Source organism: Sceloporus occidentalis, unplaced genomic scaffold (genome assembly GCF_023333645.1).
Source record: "Sceloporus occidentalis isolate IW3139 unplaced genomic scaffold, rSceOcc1.0.p SCAF_87, whole genome shotgun sequence".
NCBI classification, from domain to species: Eukaryota; Metazoa; Chordata; class Lepidosauria; order Squamata; family Phrynosomatidae; genus Sceloporus; species Sceloporus occidentalis.
In genome coordinates, this window is record NW_028317067.1 from 1,810,655 (window position 1) to 1,829,759 (window position 19,105).

Genomic DNA, 19,105 nt, shown 5'->3' on the forward strand with positions numbered 1-19,105 from the left:
TCCTAACGATCCAGCATGGAATCTGCTAATTTGTTAACAAGGACACAATCATCTCTTTATTAAGTGGACAAAATAGGCGGTTTAAGGTTTATAAAAGAGTCTTGTGTGACCAGAAGAATTGTTCTTGCGTTAGAACACCCTGCTATCCAGAACAGTTTATCTATCAAAACTTCAGAGCAACCTTTTCTTGCTTCCTCTAGAAACCGCGGTGTGCTCTATGCCGTGCAAACAACGCTGGTAAAGGCCGACTGAGCTCATTCTCACTTCATTTGTCTTCGTATTTCCACATTTCAAAAAAACTAGGAGGTCCGCGCCGGGAGAGACGGGGAGGGGGGGGGGGTTTAGCGGATATGAGCCATCTCTTCGAGGAAGGGAGTCTTCATGCAGCCCGTGCAGAGCTGGTCCATCCAGAGCGGAGCCTCGTGCTGCAACGGGGTGCGCCGGGGAAAGAAAGTGTAACTCAAATCATAGTTCAGGAGGCAGCTGATGGATGCCATGTAAACATCCGAGAAGCGGCAGAGACGGCGGGAGAAGTAGGTCGGATTGTGGCAAGTCCGGAAGATGCTGCCAAACTGAGGGTTGAAGAGGTTCTTGGTCATAGCCCTGGGAAAAGGAAAAAAAAAAAAAAAAAATCCTCAAGAAATACATAGCTTAAAGAGGAACTTTAAATCAGAATTTATTTAAAATAAGAACACAATAACTATCATATTCCTTATTTATTTTGCTTGCTCGTGCAACATTCAGGAGAAATAAGCAGAGAACAATATCATGGAATAAGAAACTAAAAAGTATCTAGATCCTCCAAGCATTCTGCATCTAAAATCAGGAAATAACTCCACACAGAACAGCCGGGCCATGCGATGCTATAAAATAGGACTGTTTCTAATGAATGTTCCGAAATGTATCCTCTAGAACAGATCTAAGAAACCGATATGATGTTACAGCACCCTGCGTTGGCTAGTATTCACCCACAAGGTGTTTTATATGTACCTTAATTCATGTCTCTCCTTCATCCAGTCTTGAAGGACCTGCTGAGACTCCGCATCATGAAAGTTCTGCAACAATTAGGAAAAGATTTGAGTCTGGGCTGAGATTTCCGAAGTGTGATTAGAACATGGGATATGCTGTAAACGGTTATGAATAATTTGTGAAAAGCTGCATTTTAGCAAGGATGGAGAACTGTGCCTGTATCATTAACAGTTCTCAGCTTGACGTGCTGAATGGATGAATTAAGGTGCAAAAGTGCTTGATCTGATGCAATCAACGAGAATATTTAGTTTCCATGGCAACTGCTACGCACTTGGAACTCCAGGATCACTGATTGAATGGCATCCCTTTGGTAAGAGATTAATATTCCAAAGTCTTAGATTACCATAAAACATTGGGTATAATATGCACAATGTACCCTCTTTTCAAGTTGTATATTATGAAAGTGATGAGACTGATTGTGTAGCGTTAACCCCGGCGATGGGCCGATCATAATTGGGGGGGGGGGGGGGGGGACTCACCTGCATGCGTTCCAACAGGCCGGTCAGAGCCTGCAGCCAGGTCAGCGACTGAGAGTACTGCTCGGTGTTCACAATCTTAGTTTCAGTCTCCAACTCGGGGACTATAGCGCCCGTCCTCCAGCCGTGCCGCAGCATCAGGTCCTGGGGGGGGGCAAACACTCATTAGACGATGTTTTTTTTTTCATGGGAATATTAAGAATCACTTAGTCTGGAAATACTCACTGCGAGGTCACTATACAGGTGATCGCCAAAATAGAGCACCTTGGAACCCCGCCAGCCGGTCAGTCTTAAGAAGTCAAACAAATTACCCTGAAGGAGGCAAAAAAAAATAAAAAAAAAATAAAAAAATCTTGAAGGTGTCCGTTTTAGGTTTGTTTTTTTTGTTTTGTTTTTTTATCATGAAAGAATTGCAGTAAGCCTTGGATCTCAAAGCGTTAATGAAAATCTCATACTAATTCTGTCTTCTTGTCGGATCTTTAATCCTTCCTGGAACATTTAAGTTTATGTTTCCGCTAGGCATATAACACGGGGGTTTCCTTCTCGCACATTAACATCACTTAACAGACCGAATGAAGTATTTAGATTTGTTTAGTCTACAAAATCATGCAATAAGAATTCTATAAATATAGCCTAAGTAACATTTAAAGCGTGCTTTGGTGTCGGGCGCTTTTCAGTATATTTGTTGGTTCAATTGTATGGCGTGGAGTAGTTTATTAAACCGGTAGGGGCGAGTTGCTTATAACCTGGTCATATAACACCTAGGGGCCAACGTCCGTTTCTAAATGTATCCTCAAAGTACAAATGCATAGGGGGTTGGGTATTTCCCTCACAGGGGATATTAAGGAGGAATAAAGGAAAGTTAAAGCGGGGTTAAGTAATATGATAGGGTGGCAGAGTACTAGGAATGGCCAAATCAATGCGTATTCCAGTTAAAACCGTGCACAGTTGGGAAAATAGTTGGACAGCGTTGTTTATTGGTTACAAAAAAAGAAAATAAACCTGAGCAGAGTATTTAAATCTAAATAATATAGGAAAATGTATAAAGTCCCATTAACTGGAGAGTCTGTCTTGGAGAAGCTTCTGCTGCAGAGTAACAGTATACAGATTCAGCAGATCAGACACGCTGCAGTTTAAACAAAGCCATTGTCCGGGTCGTGTATGGGAAGCACGTAGCGGGGACACGGCTTAGCTGGGTGTCACAATGCTGCTGCTGCTCAATGACGAAGCTTAATCTTCCCTGCCTCCCCGCACGGTGCGAATAAAAGTGTGTGTGTGTGTGTGTGTGTGTGTGTGTGTGTAAGAAACGGCAATGCAAGACGCAGAGCCCATCAGTCATCACTCGGAACGGACACCGAGCTGGTAAACAAAGCAGCTGGCGGGTGGGATCTGCAAACAGCTCACGTATAGCGAAGGATACAGATACAGCTACGTGCAAAACTGCCAATCCTCGGCACAATTGCAACAAGATCATCAAATACAGGATACAGTTCATTGTGTATCATGTTTCTGTACGGCAGATTATAGTTTCTTATAGGAAAAAAAAAATAATGACTGCTCTCTAAAATTGTATGGATTAGTTAAAATAAAAGGAATAATAAAATAAAAAGAAAATAAAAAAGCATTTCAGGATCGCATGAAAAACATCTGAGCCTCACAGGCATCCTGAAAGTTCCTCCCACTGTACTTTTACAGATAGCTTTACCCATTAAAGTCTGCCTTAAACAATCCTCTCTACTCTTTCTTTTTGTGTTTCACAAATGCATTTGGAGGTTCAGAAAATCAAACATTCCGCATAGAAATTATTTCACGCGCTATAATTGACTGCAGCCTCCTAGTCCCCGGAGGGTTAGATCACATCCTCTGAAATACAGGACGCAGAAGTTTGGCCACGTATACAAAGCAGACCTCCTTTCCTGAAACCCTAGTCTGGGATTAAAATAAACTCCCTGCCTGTCCAGTACAGCGGCAAATAAAAGTTTTTTTACATTTTGCGGAGACTATACATGCTGAGCTATTCACGTTTATACTTTTTAGTTGGTTCCGGGTGGCTTGCATCGACGTTACTTTACTCTCCAGACTTAAGCGTTGTCTGGTTGCTGTTGTGGCAATAGCTTTGTTTGTGTCACCATTCGTGTGTACCTGTTTATAAACTTGTCCTTTCTCCAGCTTGGTGATCTTGTCCCATTTCAGATCTCCGTTTCCATCCAATCGGCGGAAGGGCCTGTTAAGTGGAGAAGGAACCAGTGCCGTTACTTTTATGTTAACATAAACTTATACATGCATCGACATCTATATTTGTTAGGCGTAGACAGATAGTCTCCTGCCACACAAAAACAAGTAAGCCCGTCCTGTTTCAGAGACAGAGAAAAGCCTGTTTACTATTTAGACATGTGTAGGAGCAGAAGATGGGAGACCCTGAAAGGATGGAAGTTTAGAAAGGGTAGTTTCCATCCACCAACTTTGCCCCAAAAGTCCCCTAAAAGACATGGTTCCTCCTGGTGTTCAGCAGCCATAGAAGAGCTGCACGTTGTCTATGGCTGTGTTACAGGCAAGGGTAAGACTATGTCACAATAAACAGAAAGCATGCTATAATCTAACATGCCTCGGATCGTGTTCCAGACTGTTGAAGCACACTAGTGATGAGCCGCTCTACAACTTTGCTCAACCCAGAAAGGGGTCATCGTAACATTAAAACGTGTCTTGATATGCAACGTGGCTTCAGTTTATGAATGAAAACGCTCATCATGAAGTTTATAGATCCCTCCTTTTTTTAACCAATGAGTATTATATTTTGTATAAATTATGTAGACTCATAAGCATACAGAATAAGCAATGGGTGACTTATTAGTATGGCGTCTTCTTCCATGTTAGACTTTTTAGTTTTTAATTACTTATCTAAAGGGCTTCGAGTGGCAGCTTTTACATAAGATTTATTTTCGCACGGAGCTCACTTATTTAATTTAAGGAACTAGTACAGGATGCCCCTTTGCCAGGCAGATGCTCACGTCCTGTTTGCACAATATCAGGCACAGGACTTTAAACATTGTGTTTACTTGCTGGTAATGTTATTAACCGGAAAACCGTTGAGGAAAAGATGTTGCGATTATGTAACTCGGCCTGATACAACGTGACTAGTTTTGGCCTGGGGCAGGGTCTGGGTTAAAATGTAATTCTGCAATCGGTAAACTTTCCCAGAGTGACTGGGGCGGCTATTAAGGGCACGTCGACTGAACGCAGCTCACAAATAAATCTCACTGTTTATAGAAAGTAAAAAAGTTAACTGCTAACTTCAACACTGACGCTTTCCAAAAAGATTCATTCATTCTAAATCTCTCCACTTGGATAGCGGATCACTTAAGTCATTCAAAGCCTATTAATGTAATATCCACCAAAGTATTCTTAATAAGCTGATTTTCACCAGTCTTTTCAGTTACAGGGGAACTGCAGCTACACTTTTTTGTAGTCCCTAATTATCTGTGTAGAAAGTGATAACTCGATTAGTGGTTATGTCTTCAGCCATCTGTGAATAAGAGGTCTGGTTTAACAAGCTGAACAAGTTGAGGGGGACTCTCTCCTCCACGGTGGTGGCTTTGTTACAAGTTGACACAAGGGAGATCTTGTAACCAAAAATATATGGCCGGTATGGCAGGGATCAGGATCTGCAGTCCAACGTAAAAACACATCTGTAGGTAGTTTCGGTAAAGGGACAACTCACTTGATGCAGTCGTTAAAGAAATGAGGTTTGTCAGCTTGAACGATCACCACATCAAAGAAATCTCTCCAGTCCTTGCCCACCATGTATTTCATGCCTTTGTCTCTGTTAGAGGATAAAAAAAACAGAACAGGAAGACTGTTCAGCTGATCTAAGCAATACAATACATGAGGTATACTTATAATAAAACAAACAAAATAAATAAAACTTTTTTATATATATATATATATATATATATATATATATATATATATATATATATATATATATATATATTTATTTATTTATTTACAGGGGGGAAAGTGCATACATTGCATTGCTATCCCAAACTTACACAAAGCTAAAAGGGCTGTTGGTGATAAGGAAAAGCTTCTTCCCTTGGCTGGCCAGGCGGTGCAGAACTGCGTACGTCTCATCCCCGCGCAAAATGTATTTTTCTAAAAGATGAATAATAATTAAAATAATTAAAAAATGTTTTTAGTGTTTTTCCACAACTTTAAACACCATGGTTGTTCTGTAGTACAATAAACTAGCGGCCCATACAAGATACATACATACATACATGGTATCTCTTTGATTTAGTTTTATGGTTTCCTTAAAATTATGTTGAGAGATGTAGAGCAGTTAATGTGGTACATAAATAGTTAACACAATGTAAACTAGCACGCTGTTAATTTTCCCTGCACCCATCCTCAAGTTAGGGAAAAAATTTGAAATAACGCTTATAGTTTCTGTTAACGTGTATAATACGGCTCCTCTATGCATGAATACATTATGGATAAATGTTATTTTATTAGGATAAAAATACACGTCTGCAGTATGCATTAGAAGAAGTGTCCATATTTAACTGGGCTTTAGCGGGCGCTCTCAATAACAAGCTTTGGCATTAAACCCAGGACAGGGTGTGCTCGGCTGTCTAGGATTCCTGAGAAAATCAATCTTTTGTTTGGAGAAGAGACCCTCCTAGCTGATGACAAGTTCAGCCCAGAGGCTCAGAGATTGACCCTTCGGGGCACCAGTATGGCAGTCATGTTCACGTATTCGAGAAAGGGAGTATTGTTTACAGAATTCTGTGAAATTCCCATCCCCCCCATCCACGAAAAGTACGTCCAGCGCTCAGGGAACACTGCAAGCAATGTTGGCAGGCAGCAGATTACATCGAAGACGTTCAAGACCAGGCACGGCTTCCTGGCAAAACAGCCCTGCCACGTACTCTTACTGCCTGCGAAAACATTCCGCCGGCCACCCGGCTCGACGCACTCACCAAGGTCTTGCATGATCCATTTGTACATGAATCCCTTTACGTGCACGTCTCGGATCGCATCCTGGAAGGAACAAAAAAAATTATAATAATAAATGAGGTTACAAAGGCAAAAATACATTAAATTTAATGCAAATTTGCAAACAAAATCCAAACTGGAACCGGACCATCGACTAATAGACGGAGTTACTAAGAAAACCTGGTTACTGGCAATTACTTTCAAAATTGGCAATTTCTGCATTTAGGCTTTAAAACTTTTGAAGAAAAAAAAAAAAAAAAGCAACATTTTTGTTTGCCCTACAAAATCTCTCTGTATGTAGATAGAGAAGCTGTTTATCCGGCCAAATGCTTTGAGATAGCGCACCGCGGCTGATACGGTCTATTTTTGCTACGTACAACGCTTTGTGATTAAATAAAAGAAGTCTAGGTCCGCAAGGAGGAATCGCTGGGTAAATCCAATCACGTTTTGTCCTTGCCTTAAGTTGACTTTGTAAATGAATGGCGAGGGAAAAAAACAACAATGTCCGCAGTTATCACAATGCCACATTCACGCCTCCTGTGAGGCTCGGTCATGGGAACATAGAAAATAAACAGAAGAAAACGAGACTTCTATAAAATATAGCGTGGGTAGAAGAATGAAAACGCAAACAAATGCATGAATTAGCGGGTCCTGCTTGGAATGTGGATAAATTATGAAAGCATTCCCAGACTACGAATTTCTGCACACGTAGGTATAGACATTATATAGAACGGGTTGTCCTTAAACCCATTAAGGACAACGCATTGTGAGCCCGTGCATGTACAAGCTGTCATGGAGGGGTTAAAGAATGGAAGGGGTACCGTCACAGCTTTCGGTAGAACTAGAAAGTTCTGACATAAGGTTTTTCCTTTATATTTTAGGTCCGTTTCCCATTTAAGCAGTACTTTAGGACATGATCAGGCTAAAGAACTGGCAGCATAATAGTCGGGCAAATAAATAACAATCCTCGTCTCGGCTGGACCCGAAACGTTGTGTTCAGATTTTTGATCTATACATTTGTCTGGAACATATTGGTACATACAATGCTCCTTAATGTGCACTCATGCAAACGTAGCCCAGTAACCTGCACAAAGAAAACATTTAGATTGTTTGTTAAGCCGCCATTCAATGCTTTAATTTACTATAAGAATCACAGCAGAGATGGGCTAAACCCTCTGAAGCAACCCTGGCACAGAATAAATAATAATAATACATTAACCAGAAGGGGGGGAGGGGAATGTATAGCAGAACCAGTAGTTATTGACGGTTTACTGGTTGTTTATGTCACTAACTGGTTACACTGTGACATTTATAAAAGCAGATTTTGTTTTGGAAGCACGGATGTTATATTTGGTACACAGCATGCTTCGCACTTTCATGTACGTCCCGAGACGCTTCCTGTTTGCGTATTCTGTATACACAAAACAGTGCGTTTAATCATTTACCGGGTAATCACATCCTCAAATAACACAATAATTAGCAAGGGAACAGATAACGGGACGGTTTATTTGGGAAACACTGCCATTTGCAACACTGCTTCCAACGACAGACTGCAGTGCGGGGAATGAGGGGGAAAACCCTGCATTGACACAGGTGAGTGACCCTGACGGCAGAATAAGAGAACTCAGAAGCAACAGTCATGCTTTAATCATTTCATAACTTTGCCCATTTTTTTTTTGTAACATACAAAAAAAAAAAAAAAAAAAAAAAAACACACACAGGACACTTTTTGTTAGTTTAAAAAAAAAAAAAAAAAAAATTACAAAAGTGGTCTAATTTGGAGTGAGTACCACCTCTAGATCGTTAACTCAGTTGAGCAGGGCCATCATCACCGGTTTCTGTACGTTATATACTACTTGTTATGTCCTGTCTACCCTTTGTACAGCGCTACGGAATCCGATGGTGCTATATAAACCAATAATAATTGTACAGTACAGAAATAGCTTCAGTTCTGGAGGCACAGAGCTCTCATGCTTAAATCCATTAATTACAACGCCCCAGGTGATAGCAAGGAGGAGAGCGCGAGCCTTTGTGCTCTCCGGGCAGATTGACGGCCGAGATATCAACACAGGTTAAAATATAATCCAAAAATCCATCCCTTAACCCGCTCTCAGGTGAGAAAAGGGTCAAAGGGGAGCGTATACAGCTCAAAGGCAAATCCTTCACCGGGGAAGGGCTGAAGACACACAGATGTATAAATCCCGGCCATACCACAGCACTTATAGATCCCTTAAAGCAGAGGCTGACAACCTTTGACACTGCAGCTGCCTTGGAGTAGAAACCTTAGTCTGATCGGCCGAATAAACATGCAATCTGGTTAAAGGGTTAATTCCCTTTTTTTTAAAAAAAAGTCTAAACCCCCCCCAAGGAATCTGTGTCTAAAATAAGTTAGACAATACAAACTACACAACCACAAGATTTAAACACTATGACTATAAGCATTAAAGAACAGAGGCTTCGATACTTTGTGTCTATGTAATATATTTTTGCCAATAATATAACATTGTCAATATGTTTTCATAGGTCTCTTTTTATAACAGGGGGTCTACTTAAGGCTGCCATAAATGTGACTTTCCACCCAGAATTCATTCATTCGCAAAATCTCTCTTTAGTAGCAGTTTTTTTGTGAACATTTTCTTACATGATATCTCTATAGTACACACAACTAGTTGGGGCTGGACTCCCTCCCCGTAAAGACATCATACTAATCTCCTACCATATGACTTTGCCATGTTCAAAACATATGTACAGAAACCCCACCTATCTCCCCAGCCCCCACCCTCCAAATCTAAAGAGAAGAGTCAGCCAGCGCTCGTCGTGAGATAATAGACATCTGCGAGAGTGTTAGATCGCACAGGGCAGCCGGGAACAAAATGTACAGCACAGTTACCCACGCAAAGAACGGGAGGGGAAGCCCAACCACAAAAATAAAAAAAAATTATTCCCCTTCTCACTTTCTGCCTAACTTAAGCCTGAGCGATCTATTTTTTTTTTTTTGTTTACATTCTCACACGGTCAAATATTTGAAGAAAAAAAAAAGAAAAAAAGGGAACGGGAAGAGCAATAAAAAGTTTTAACCTCTACTATAAATATCACCGAATGTACGGACACACAGGAGCACACAATATACCTGCCGCTAAAATAACTTTAGTTTAGTGTTCCAAGTTTGTGAAATAGTTTTAAACTACTGAACCAACACCCAAAGTATATTTATTTAGAGGCTTAAATGTCGGGGGAAGACTCGAACACAACACATTCCCTGACCCTGCAGCAAGTTACCAACACAAAGCTTTCATAAACAAGAGAGCATCCAGATTCAGGGACGTTACTGACAGATCGCTGGCAGCTTTAAACCCGCATGAGAGTTTCGTCTACACAACAGCTCGGTAGCCGAGTGTCCTGCAGGTCAGGGCAGAAGTAGCTGAAAAAACAAACAATCTATAAAAGCAAACACAAAGGTTACAGAACCAGAACAGCCAGACTCGGACTCTTCCAGCGTCAACATCTGAACACTGGGATTGGCGTTAGACTCTTAGAAAGTAGTATATTTAAAGCAGATTATGAGAGCTTATTATATACTTTACTCTCCTATTATTGAAGTGCAGCAAGACCATCGCTTTCTGTTTGTGGAACTCTGCACCATTTTTGGGAGAGAGCAGGTCCCGGCAATGTCCATTTAATGCAACGTCATAAAGCGAGAAGGCTCTCCAGCCACCACCAGGATCAACATTCCCCATCCCCAAAGATTAAAGAGAAAATAAAACACAAACAATGAACTTACCGTGACGTCCTTGTAAAGGTGAACGGGGTCGTAATCAATATCATTGGTAAGAAAGAAGTCGTTGGCCACGGCCAGTAGATTCATCTCGGGCAGAGAGAATATGTCCATGTACTGCTTGACGGCAGGACCCTGAAAAAAAAGAGATAACGTCCATTATTCTAGAAGGAGCAACAAGAGAAGTGTCCCGGAGCAGGGAGATAATTCAGCAATCCAGCATTTGTGTACAAAATCCCTACAAGGTACAACCAGTCTTCTCGCATCTACAGCAGCTGGAGGGCCAAAGGATAACCATCACCAGCGCAAACATCCCAAAGCGCGAGTTCAATGGTTACGGTCAACTGCCTCCTACACCCCATACATCAGGGCATTAAGTTATTGGGTAAATTTAGCAAGTTGATATGCTGAGGAAACCAAGCAACTGGACACAGGTTAGTCCTAAGAGTCCTCTCTCCCGGTTATTTGTTGTAAATAGCATGCCAACATGCAGAAACACACACTATGAAGGCGGGAGTACATATTCGCTTAGTAAGCAACCAAAATGAAAAAGCCAAGTACAAAATGAAACACTTGCAATTGGAGGGGCATTAAAACGATTAAACGCATCTGTGTCAAGAAGCCTTTCCGGACTCCGCAGGCATCCAAGGGGGTTTACATAGTTACTGGAACAGGAAGATATTTGTACAAACTAACGTCGCCCATTTCTCTTCCCACACACAGAGCTACCAAAACTACCACAAACTACCTAAAATATGGCTGCCCCAGCCATGGATTTTCTGAAGCAAGTAGAGGATGCTCCTTATTCCATAATGGAGATCCCCAGTCATAGTCAGCTTGGTTAAAGGATCTGGTATAAGGGGTGAGACACCAGTTCCCTTAAATCAAACCGATTACCTCAGAAAAGTACACAGCCCACGCGGGAGCCTTACCTTGCCGTAGAACCCGCTGACCTGGTGAAGCGGGATGTGGTGTGTTCCCTGGTACAGCTCCATCACCTCCTCATCTGGGACCGGCTTCAGGCCCCTAGCGAATGCGGAGGGACGAAGATCACACACACACGGTTATTGTTTGAAAGAGAAGGCGAACACACCACAGTATACATACAACACTTTCTGGCCCTGACCACAAAAAGCTACAAAGACCAACAGCAGTCAACAAGATCTCAACCTTCTTAAATAACTAAGATTACTATATAATTCTAAAAGCCTTCCATACGATACCAAACAAAATGCACAGTAAATTACTTTTTACTCACAATACATCCAAAAATGGTCGTTTTAAAGTAAGACACCCCGAATAGTCTATTTAAGGCAGGATAATTAAATGTATTGCTTGTTTCACTTACCTGTACACCGTGCCCAGCTGTATGTAGTGATAGGCATCTATCTTCATTAGCAGGCCCTGTGGAATAAAAACAGAGCGTGTCGCATGGTTACGGCCGCAATACGGACATCTCACAGTTACATACGAGATCGCTGGGCTCAACGTCCCCAAATCATCCCTTATTGCGAACCAAGATAAGCCCAAACAAATTCCCAAAACCATTTTTCTCTTGAGCTGTAACGAAAACCATCTATCGTCAGCACAATTCCCTTACCTGGGTTTGTTAGCCAACTTAATCACCCGTTGAAGGCCACAATGACGTAACAATACCCCAACTCTTAAAATATCAATAGTAGCAGTAAAAAGGATTTAGTAGTTAATTTGGAGTGGCAGATAAGTCAACAACCACTCCCTAGTTAGTTTACTTCTATTTAACTATTACACCTCCTTGTTCTTCTACTAGAAGGCTTCTCAAACCCCAGAAGACTTTCCAAAGCATGCTATTGATATTCAGTTCTAGCCTCTAACACACCCTTTCCCCACAAAGCGTTTACGGTCCGACGCAGAGATCACTTGACATGATTGAACTTTCCCCTCTAGACTAAATAGGACCCCTGTTCTGGACAGATCATCAGCATGTTCAAACAGAGTCCTCCTCACGTGTTCCATTTAGTGTATAAATATCCGCAGTATTCATAAACTGGATATTATAAATTACAATAAAAAGGACTACAGGAACTTCCTAGGCTACAAGTTCTTAAAAAAGGGCAATGCGATTTATAAACAGTAAATTAAAAACACATTATGTAAAAATGTCAACTTTGTCCCCTACTATCTGCAGATGATAGAGCTTAAGGAACTCGAAGAGTGTTTCTTTGTAACAAAACGCCCACGGCTGTTAATTTGTTATACTCTGTTGCCTTCTCTTCAATGAGTTCATGGTAATTATGGTTTATGGTAGGCAAGACAAGCAACTTTCTCTCCATCAAAAGCGTACTGATCTACAAGCATTGAGTGGGGCTTTTTCCACCAAAGCCTACACTCATTACCAGCCCTTTCTCTCGCAGAACGAGACGAGCGACCTCAGGACTCACCGATATGAAAAAATACACAAAGATAAACATCTACAGAGTGTAGGGAGTCAGAAAGATAAAATGCCGAACGCATGGATGGGGTTAAAGAAGTAGACACGTTGCCTGGAGCATCTCTCCAGATCCCACACTCAAGGTCACCAATGTCTTGGGATTTACCTTATTGATGTCGTAATGAAGGCCTCTTACAGAAAAGTTGGGCAGGTAATCATACTTGAGGATTCCTGCTGGGTACTAGGAAACAAGAGACAAAGACTAATGCACAACAGAAACTGAAAGGGGGGGGTCACACAAAACAATTAAAAAGGGCTTATTACACAAACACAGGCTAGTTAAAACATTGTTTATTAGAAAGAAAGAAAAAACAACTAATAAAAGTAAGAGTCCCTCCCAACCACGAAACCGGCAGTTACGCCAAGGTATCCACCTTGAAGGAACAGTGGATGAAGCTTTCACTATTTTATATGCGCTAGCTTCATGTGTGTTGAAATAACCTGTTTTTCCCCCAAAACTTGACTCTACAGGTCACAAGCTGGAACGGTACAACAGGACAACAACGTTGTAGTTACCTTATATCCAAAACTTTAGCCTCAGGGAGATGTATTGTTACGCTGGATGAACAATATCATTTCATAAAAGCATTTGGCAGTAAATGGCCAAATGAGTCCAGTTACTCGAATGCAGCTCACCTTATATTGATCGACCAGGATATCTCGGGCAGTGTTGAATATCATGGAGTGAAGGGTACTCGAGTACAATGCCAGGGTATAATCATAATCAAATCCATAGATCTCTATGTCTCCTAGACACACTTCGTTGTTGGCGTAGATGGTGGATGAATTTAGAAGATTGCAGACTCCAGGTGGCAGAAGGTCTACAAAAGTTATGCAGAGAGATTTAACAAAAAATGCATAATTATATATGAAAAAAAACATTCTATATTGTATGAGATATATATACATATACATATACATATATACACACACACACACACACACACACACATACATACATATACACACACACACTATAACACCAGACATTCGCCTATCACTTTTTTTTTTTTTTTTTGAAAGGGGAAAAAAAAAAAAAAAAAAAGTGTTCGACAAACTTTGCAGATCTCTTTTGGGGGTAAATCCTATTCTCTTTTTATTAAGTGTATTCCTAGTTGAAAGTTTACATCAAATACGGTATCCGTACAATGCCCTACAAAACTGTTTTAACAGCCATTTCTGGAACCGCCTATTCTTTAGGCGCCATCAGCGCTGCTCAACGTGGGTAAAAAATGTTCCAAAAGTGCTGAAAGTAACAAAGTACCGAAGCGCATGTCTAATACTTAGAGCTCAAACATCAAAAGGAATGACCAATTCTAACTTAAGCAGAGCACTGGAGTATAAATATACATTGACCTTTAATTATCCCTAATTGAAGGGTGTAAGTACATTACTAATAATTGGTCATAACCCTATTTCGTGGGGTTTTTTTGGTTGTTTTTTTTTTACATAGCCACTAATCAAAAAAAAAAAAAAAAAAAATTATATATATATATATATATATATATATATATATATATATATATATATATATATATATATATATATATAAACTTGATAGTGACTGTGTTCCTTCCTACAAGATTTCTATTATTCCTAATTTAAAAAAATAAATTAAAAAAATTCCCCTGGAAATCCATATGGAAGAAGTATTTGGATTGTAGGAATTTCCTTTGAAGTTTCCAGGGTCTGGCTCCGCTCCCCTCCTCCATCCAGAAATCCTTTGAAAAACAAGCTTGCGCTGAGCTGGGGGAAGGAGGAAAGGGCTAGTTGTTTTGATCTTTTGGTTGCCCTACTGTAACGGTGGGGGGTTGGGGGGGGGCACCTAAACACATGCTCCCGGGTCACTGTTATAATCCGCCATGCCATGAAACAGGAGTTCCTTCCAACTTTCTCTGTGTTGACGCAGCTCACATGGTTTCATTCGTGGAAGGCAGAGAACAATAAACAAGAACAAGGAAAGTGGATTGTTGGGTATGCAAGGAGATGCCAATGTGTTCCAAAACATACACCAGGACTATTTACCAGGGGTTAAGATGAGCCAAGAAAAAAAACAAAATATTAAAATAATAATAAATATTTAAAGGTTTGGGTTTTTTTTTTATTCCAACTTTCCCCTCAAATTCTAGGATGCCTCTGGGATTTGGTCCAGGTTATAAGTATCTTTAACTCATACAGCGACAACAATTTCCGCAGCGCTTCTTACAACAAATACATTGAAAGGGCCTGACAAATCCAGAACGAAGACTAAAAACAAAACGGCATACTATGTAAAGAAGGCCCGGCTGACAAGCTTACAATCTAATTTTCTAATAGAGGACATCTAATGTTTTGTTTGTGCTTCAATAAACACATTATCAAACAGATAGATATAATATATATATATATATATATATATACACACACATATATATAATAAAAAAATATATGTTGTTACATGTGCTTAGGAGTATGGAAACATGCAGTTCGGAGTTTGGTTAGGAACAGAAATTTTGTTGATACGTCATTAATGCTGAAAATGCAAAGTTTTAATTCTTTATTAGTATTATGTATTCTATATAGCGCCATCATATTCCGCGTCGCTGTACAACGGGTAAACAGGACATAGGCAGTATATATTTTTTTATAAATAATTTGCTTAGGTAAGGAGGGCCCCGCTCCAACAAGCTTACAATCTACCCAAGCGAATGACGAACACCGTTTGAGAACTAAAAACAGCTGAGTAACGTATCACTTCCATTTTTACTCATGTTTCAGACACCAAGTCCCAATCTCTCACCCTCCATCTGTCAAAAAAAAATAAAAATAAAGTGTTGGGAAACTCAGGCTGCGACGCTGGCACAAGATACCGAAGCCTCCGCGTCATGAGACGCCCAAAGGGATGCCCAGATCATCGCTGCGCCGAACTTGGCTTGTGTGCAGCCACGTGATAAGACAACAACGAGCCTCGTCTGCTGCTGAACATCATGTACAGCCAAGATTGAAAACGATATCCCGACTGTACATGGTGTGCGGCCGCATTATCAGGAGGGCTGAAGCCCGGTGCAGACAGGTTAGCAAATTAGATGCCTGCCTGCCTGCCTGCTCGCCAATTCACTAACAGGGGAGAGGATTAGTGGCCGCCGTGGCCTAGGATCACACAGTAAATATAAAGTACTACTTGACTTTATCGAATGTATCGGTTTGTCTTCTCAGACCCTTTGAATGTTTGGACTGTAAGAATATAGAGAAAATAATAATAATAATAATAATAATAAATAATAATAAATGCTCCACAGCATGCAATTGGAATGAAGCCCAAATATATTTGGTTGGATTCACTGAACAATGAATTTTGGGGTGAGTTGCAGTGAGATTATGATGCACCAGAGGATCAAGTCATGGGGTAAGCCTTTCATAAAGCTTAATAAGATCACCGATCGCTCGCCGTGCATTAAAGGCGGCTGTGACTCCCAATCTATTAAAATACGTTAAATAACATAATTTAAGCTATAACTTTCCTTACTCACTCCTGGATCGGAAAGCCAGCCAGCCGGCCCTCCCAGCGCCTGTACGTGCAGCGCGAAGCATCCCTGCCAGGCGTGTGCCGGGACACGCAGCGCCGGAGGATTATGCAGCTACTGCCTCGGCCAAGCACGGCGGGAATAACCCTTTCACCCCCGCTGGGGAGAAAACCCAGGTGCACTATAGAGATTATTCACTCCACATCAGATATGCCAAAAAACACATAAATAAAAGTTTTTTAATAAAGCCCTGGAGTCTGTATTTGCTATTCATGTCGGCAGTTAAAGGGGCCACCTGGTCACCCTATAAAGAAAGTCCACCCGGTATATTTACAAGGACAGCTGTCCCTTTAATGACGGTGCTTGGTAGCAGCCCGACGCGCCGACACCAACCCTCGCAGAATGCGGCAAAAGAACAATAGCATTCCCGCCGACAGCTTATGCTGATGTCCACTCATTCCTGGGCTAGGAGTTCAATGCGGATGACAATGGATTGATAATAACGGGCTAGTAAATGGGCTTGCAGCAAGCCCCAGTTTGGCAACTGAACTTGACAGAGGGCAACAGACCCCTTTTTACTATTTCACAAGCATCAGATATGATTGTCATAGGAGTTTCCACTTAAAAGGCCCTCAATCTCACCCAACATCATCAATTGTTAAGCCTGATTTTATTTATTGTTTTATATAGCGCCATCATGTTCTGAAGCGCTGTACAATGGCAGATATGCATCACAAGACAGTGACACCAGCAGACTGCTGATCTTTTTGCCGCTGGAGGTCCCTCTACACTAATGATCCCAATCAACAAGCGCCAAGTACCAGGAGGAACGTGCAGCTCGGTCCTCGGAGAGCCGGCATTTACAATGGGTGGAAATCAGTGGGATGTAACGGCTCGCACGGAGCGAGCTGGTGAATAAAGCGAGTCACCGGGGAACGTCATCCTGTCTGGAGTATCAGACACCAAGATCCTCGAGTACCTGCGATCAGCTACATACACAGGGCTCGCCACGAGAGGAGAACGGGCCGGCTTATGCCCGCGGGTAAGATACCTGCCAACATGACCAAAGAGGGGCATTTTCAGCTTTGAGGGGCACAGTTGGAGGCAGGGCTTTAGACTTTGAGACCCGTTATTATGCAGCTTCTATACACATTATTGGGACAATTAGGGCAATAAAACCTTTGATACCCTCGCGCCCAGCAAACATTCTGAGCCTCTAGGAAAGAGGAGCATCGGGTGAGAGGGATTTGGTTTCTAAAGAGGGACACTTGGGAGGTATGGTTTGAAGCGTAATCATTCAGGCCAATGATCCTTCTAAAGAACTGGGATCTGGGAAAGCGATCAGTACTGATGGGGAAGTCTGCAAGTCAAATTGTATACCTGTCAGATTAACACTATGCCTGCCAGATAGTGAAGCGCCATATAGTGCCGCGCCATTGGAAGCCTAAATGCTTGAGCCAAGTGACTGGAGGAGGCCGCCTCACCGGTGCTCAGCTACAGGTCCTGAGGTTTAGGAGCCCAGACAGCTTCTCCCATCTAACATCTCACACTGCGCTGATCCCACTGGCACACACCTCAACACAGAACTCCAAACAAGTATCAGAATCCATATCACATCCAACAATTTAAAATAGCTACAAATATCTCCCTCCTGCATGAAAATGCCGGATTTAAATCAATACAGATGTGTCATCGGTTCAGAGGCCGCAGTGCATGTGCTGAATACATGCAAGATATCTGTAGATCAACGCACAATGCATGCATCTTCTGAGTCTCATACAATATATATATGCGCGCAGGATACTTGCACACGCTAACACATATGTTTCGTATGTAGGACGCACATACATGTTTAGAATACGGATGTAACGCATACCTTGCACCAGTTTCTTCATCTCCCAGTAACGGGACCATAGGAAGGACTTGTTATCCATTTTGGGAGCGGAAGACGAGGAGGAGAAGCGACGGCCCTGTGCAGGAGCCCCAGCTGGATGAATGTGGGGAGGCACCGGTGGTACCGGAGGGGTGGTGGTTGATACCGGGGGTACCTGGGCACTGGCAGGTGACGGGGCCGGCTGCCCGCCATCCCGAGCCGTGCTGTACGCGGCAGAGGCGCCTCTCCACACAGAGCTGCACAGAACTCTACGGACCGCCATCTCCGAGCCGCACTGAGCTCTGCAGCACGCGGGCAGCACAATCACAACAAGCTCCAGAGCAGACCCGCCCTCACGCATCCCATTGGCTTACACAGCAAAAAATGGGTGGGTAAACTAAGGCGGCCAGTAAGTTTGATAGGGGGCGTGTTTTCGCCTGCTTTGTTTTGTGTGCCTGCTCGGCACACCCCAGGCGCTGCCTACGTGGTGATGTCGGGGTTCTCGGTCCAACATTCGTTACGTCATATTTTACCCCCAAGACACCCGACTCTGCCTCTTAAATGCTCTCCTCTTAGATTAAGGAGCCATATGCCTACCCCATGCACGTTTAAATTCCCTCACTGTATTAGCCTCTACCACATCTGCAACATCTACCACATCTGCAACAACAAATGCCAAACCCACGTTGAAGTATATGTCTCCCCAGGTAATTTGGAATAAATCAGTACAGAGCATCTGTAATCCTTATGCTAGCGTGGCGAGCCGATGGCAATCACTACTAGCCCCAGAGTCTCTTATCTCTTTAAAATAACTCGAGCAGAACCAATAAAGTGACTGCCTCCAACCTGGGCTGACAGTAGAATTCTGATACAATTGATTGGGAAATGAAGGGAAGCTGCGTGGAATGCCGTGGGGCCAAAAGTATCTAAATCTGAATAACTTTAACTAAAATGTAACATAAATCCATTCTCTTTAATGTGTTT

At 42.0% G+C, this 19,105-nt stretch overlaps 1 protein-coding gene across 2 annotated transcripts; it reads right to left on the reverse strand.

Moving 5' to 3' along the window:
• Positions 1-341: 341 nt before the first annotated feature.
• LOC149284890 (5'-nucleotidase domain-containing protein 2-like) lies at positions 342-18,404 on the reverse strand. 2 transcript variants are annotated; one of them, XM_089496082.1, is made up of 14 exons: positions 18,125-18,404; positions 13,382-13,566; positions 12,852-12,926; positions 11,624-11,679; positions 11,208-11,301; positions 10,282-10,410; positions 6,485-6,545; positions 5,555-5,657; positions 5,224-5,325; positions 3,648-3,729; positions 1,731-1,817; positions 1,509-1,649; positions 991-1,055; positions 342-603 (listed from the first exon to the last, which is right to left on the reverse strand). In XM_089496082.1, the coding sequence occupies exons 1-14, from the start codon at positions 18,402-18,404 to the stop codon at positions 342-344; spliced, it is 1,722 nt and encodes a 573-aa protein (XP_089352208.1). The 2 variants fall into 2 exon arrangements, with proteins under 2 accessions (XP_089352208.1, XP_089352209.1); XM_089496083.1 differs by having other exon boundaries at positions 10,282-10,414; positions 11,203-11,301; positions 18,125-18,188.
• Between the last annotated feature and the right edge of the window lie 701 nt (positions 18,405-19,105).

Coding starts and splice junctions, on each gene's coding strand:
- LOC149284890 (XM_089496082.1), bottom strand. CDS start 18,404: ATGGCGGTCCGTAGAGTTCTGTGCAGCTCTGTGTGGAGAGGCGCCTCT. Junction 13,567..18,124: donor GATGAAGAAACTGGTGCAAG/GTATGCGTTACA, acceptor TAACTTTTGTAG/ACCTTCTGCCACCTGGAGTC. Junction 1,818..3,647: donor AAGGACAAGTTTATAAACAG/GTACACACGAAT, acceptor TGCCTCCTTCAG/GGTAATTTGTTTGACTTCTT.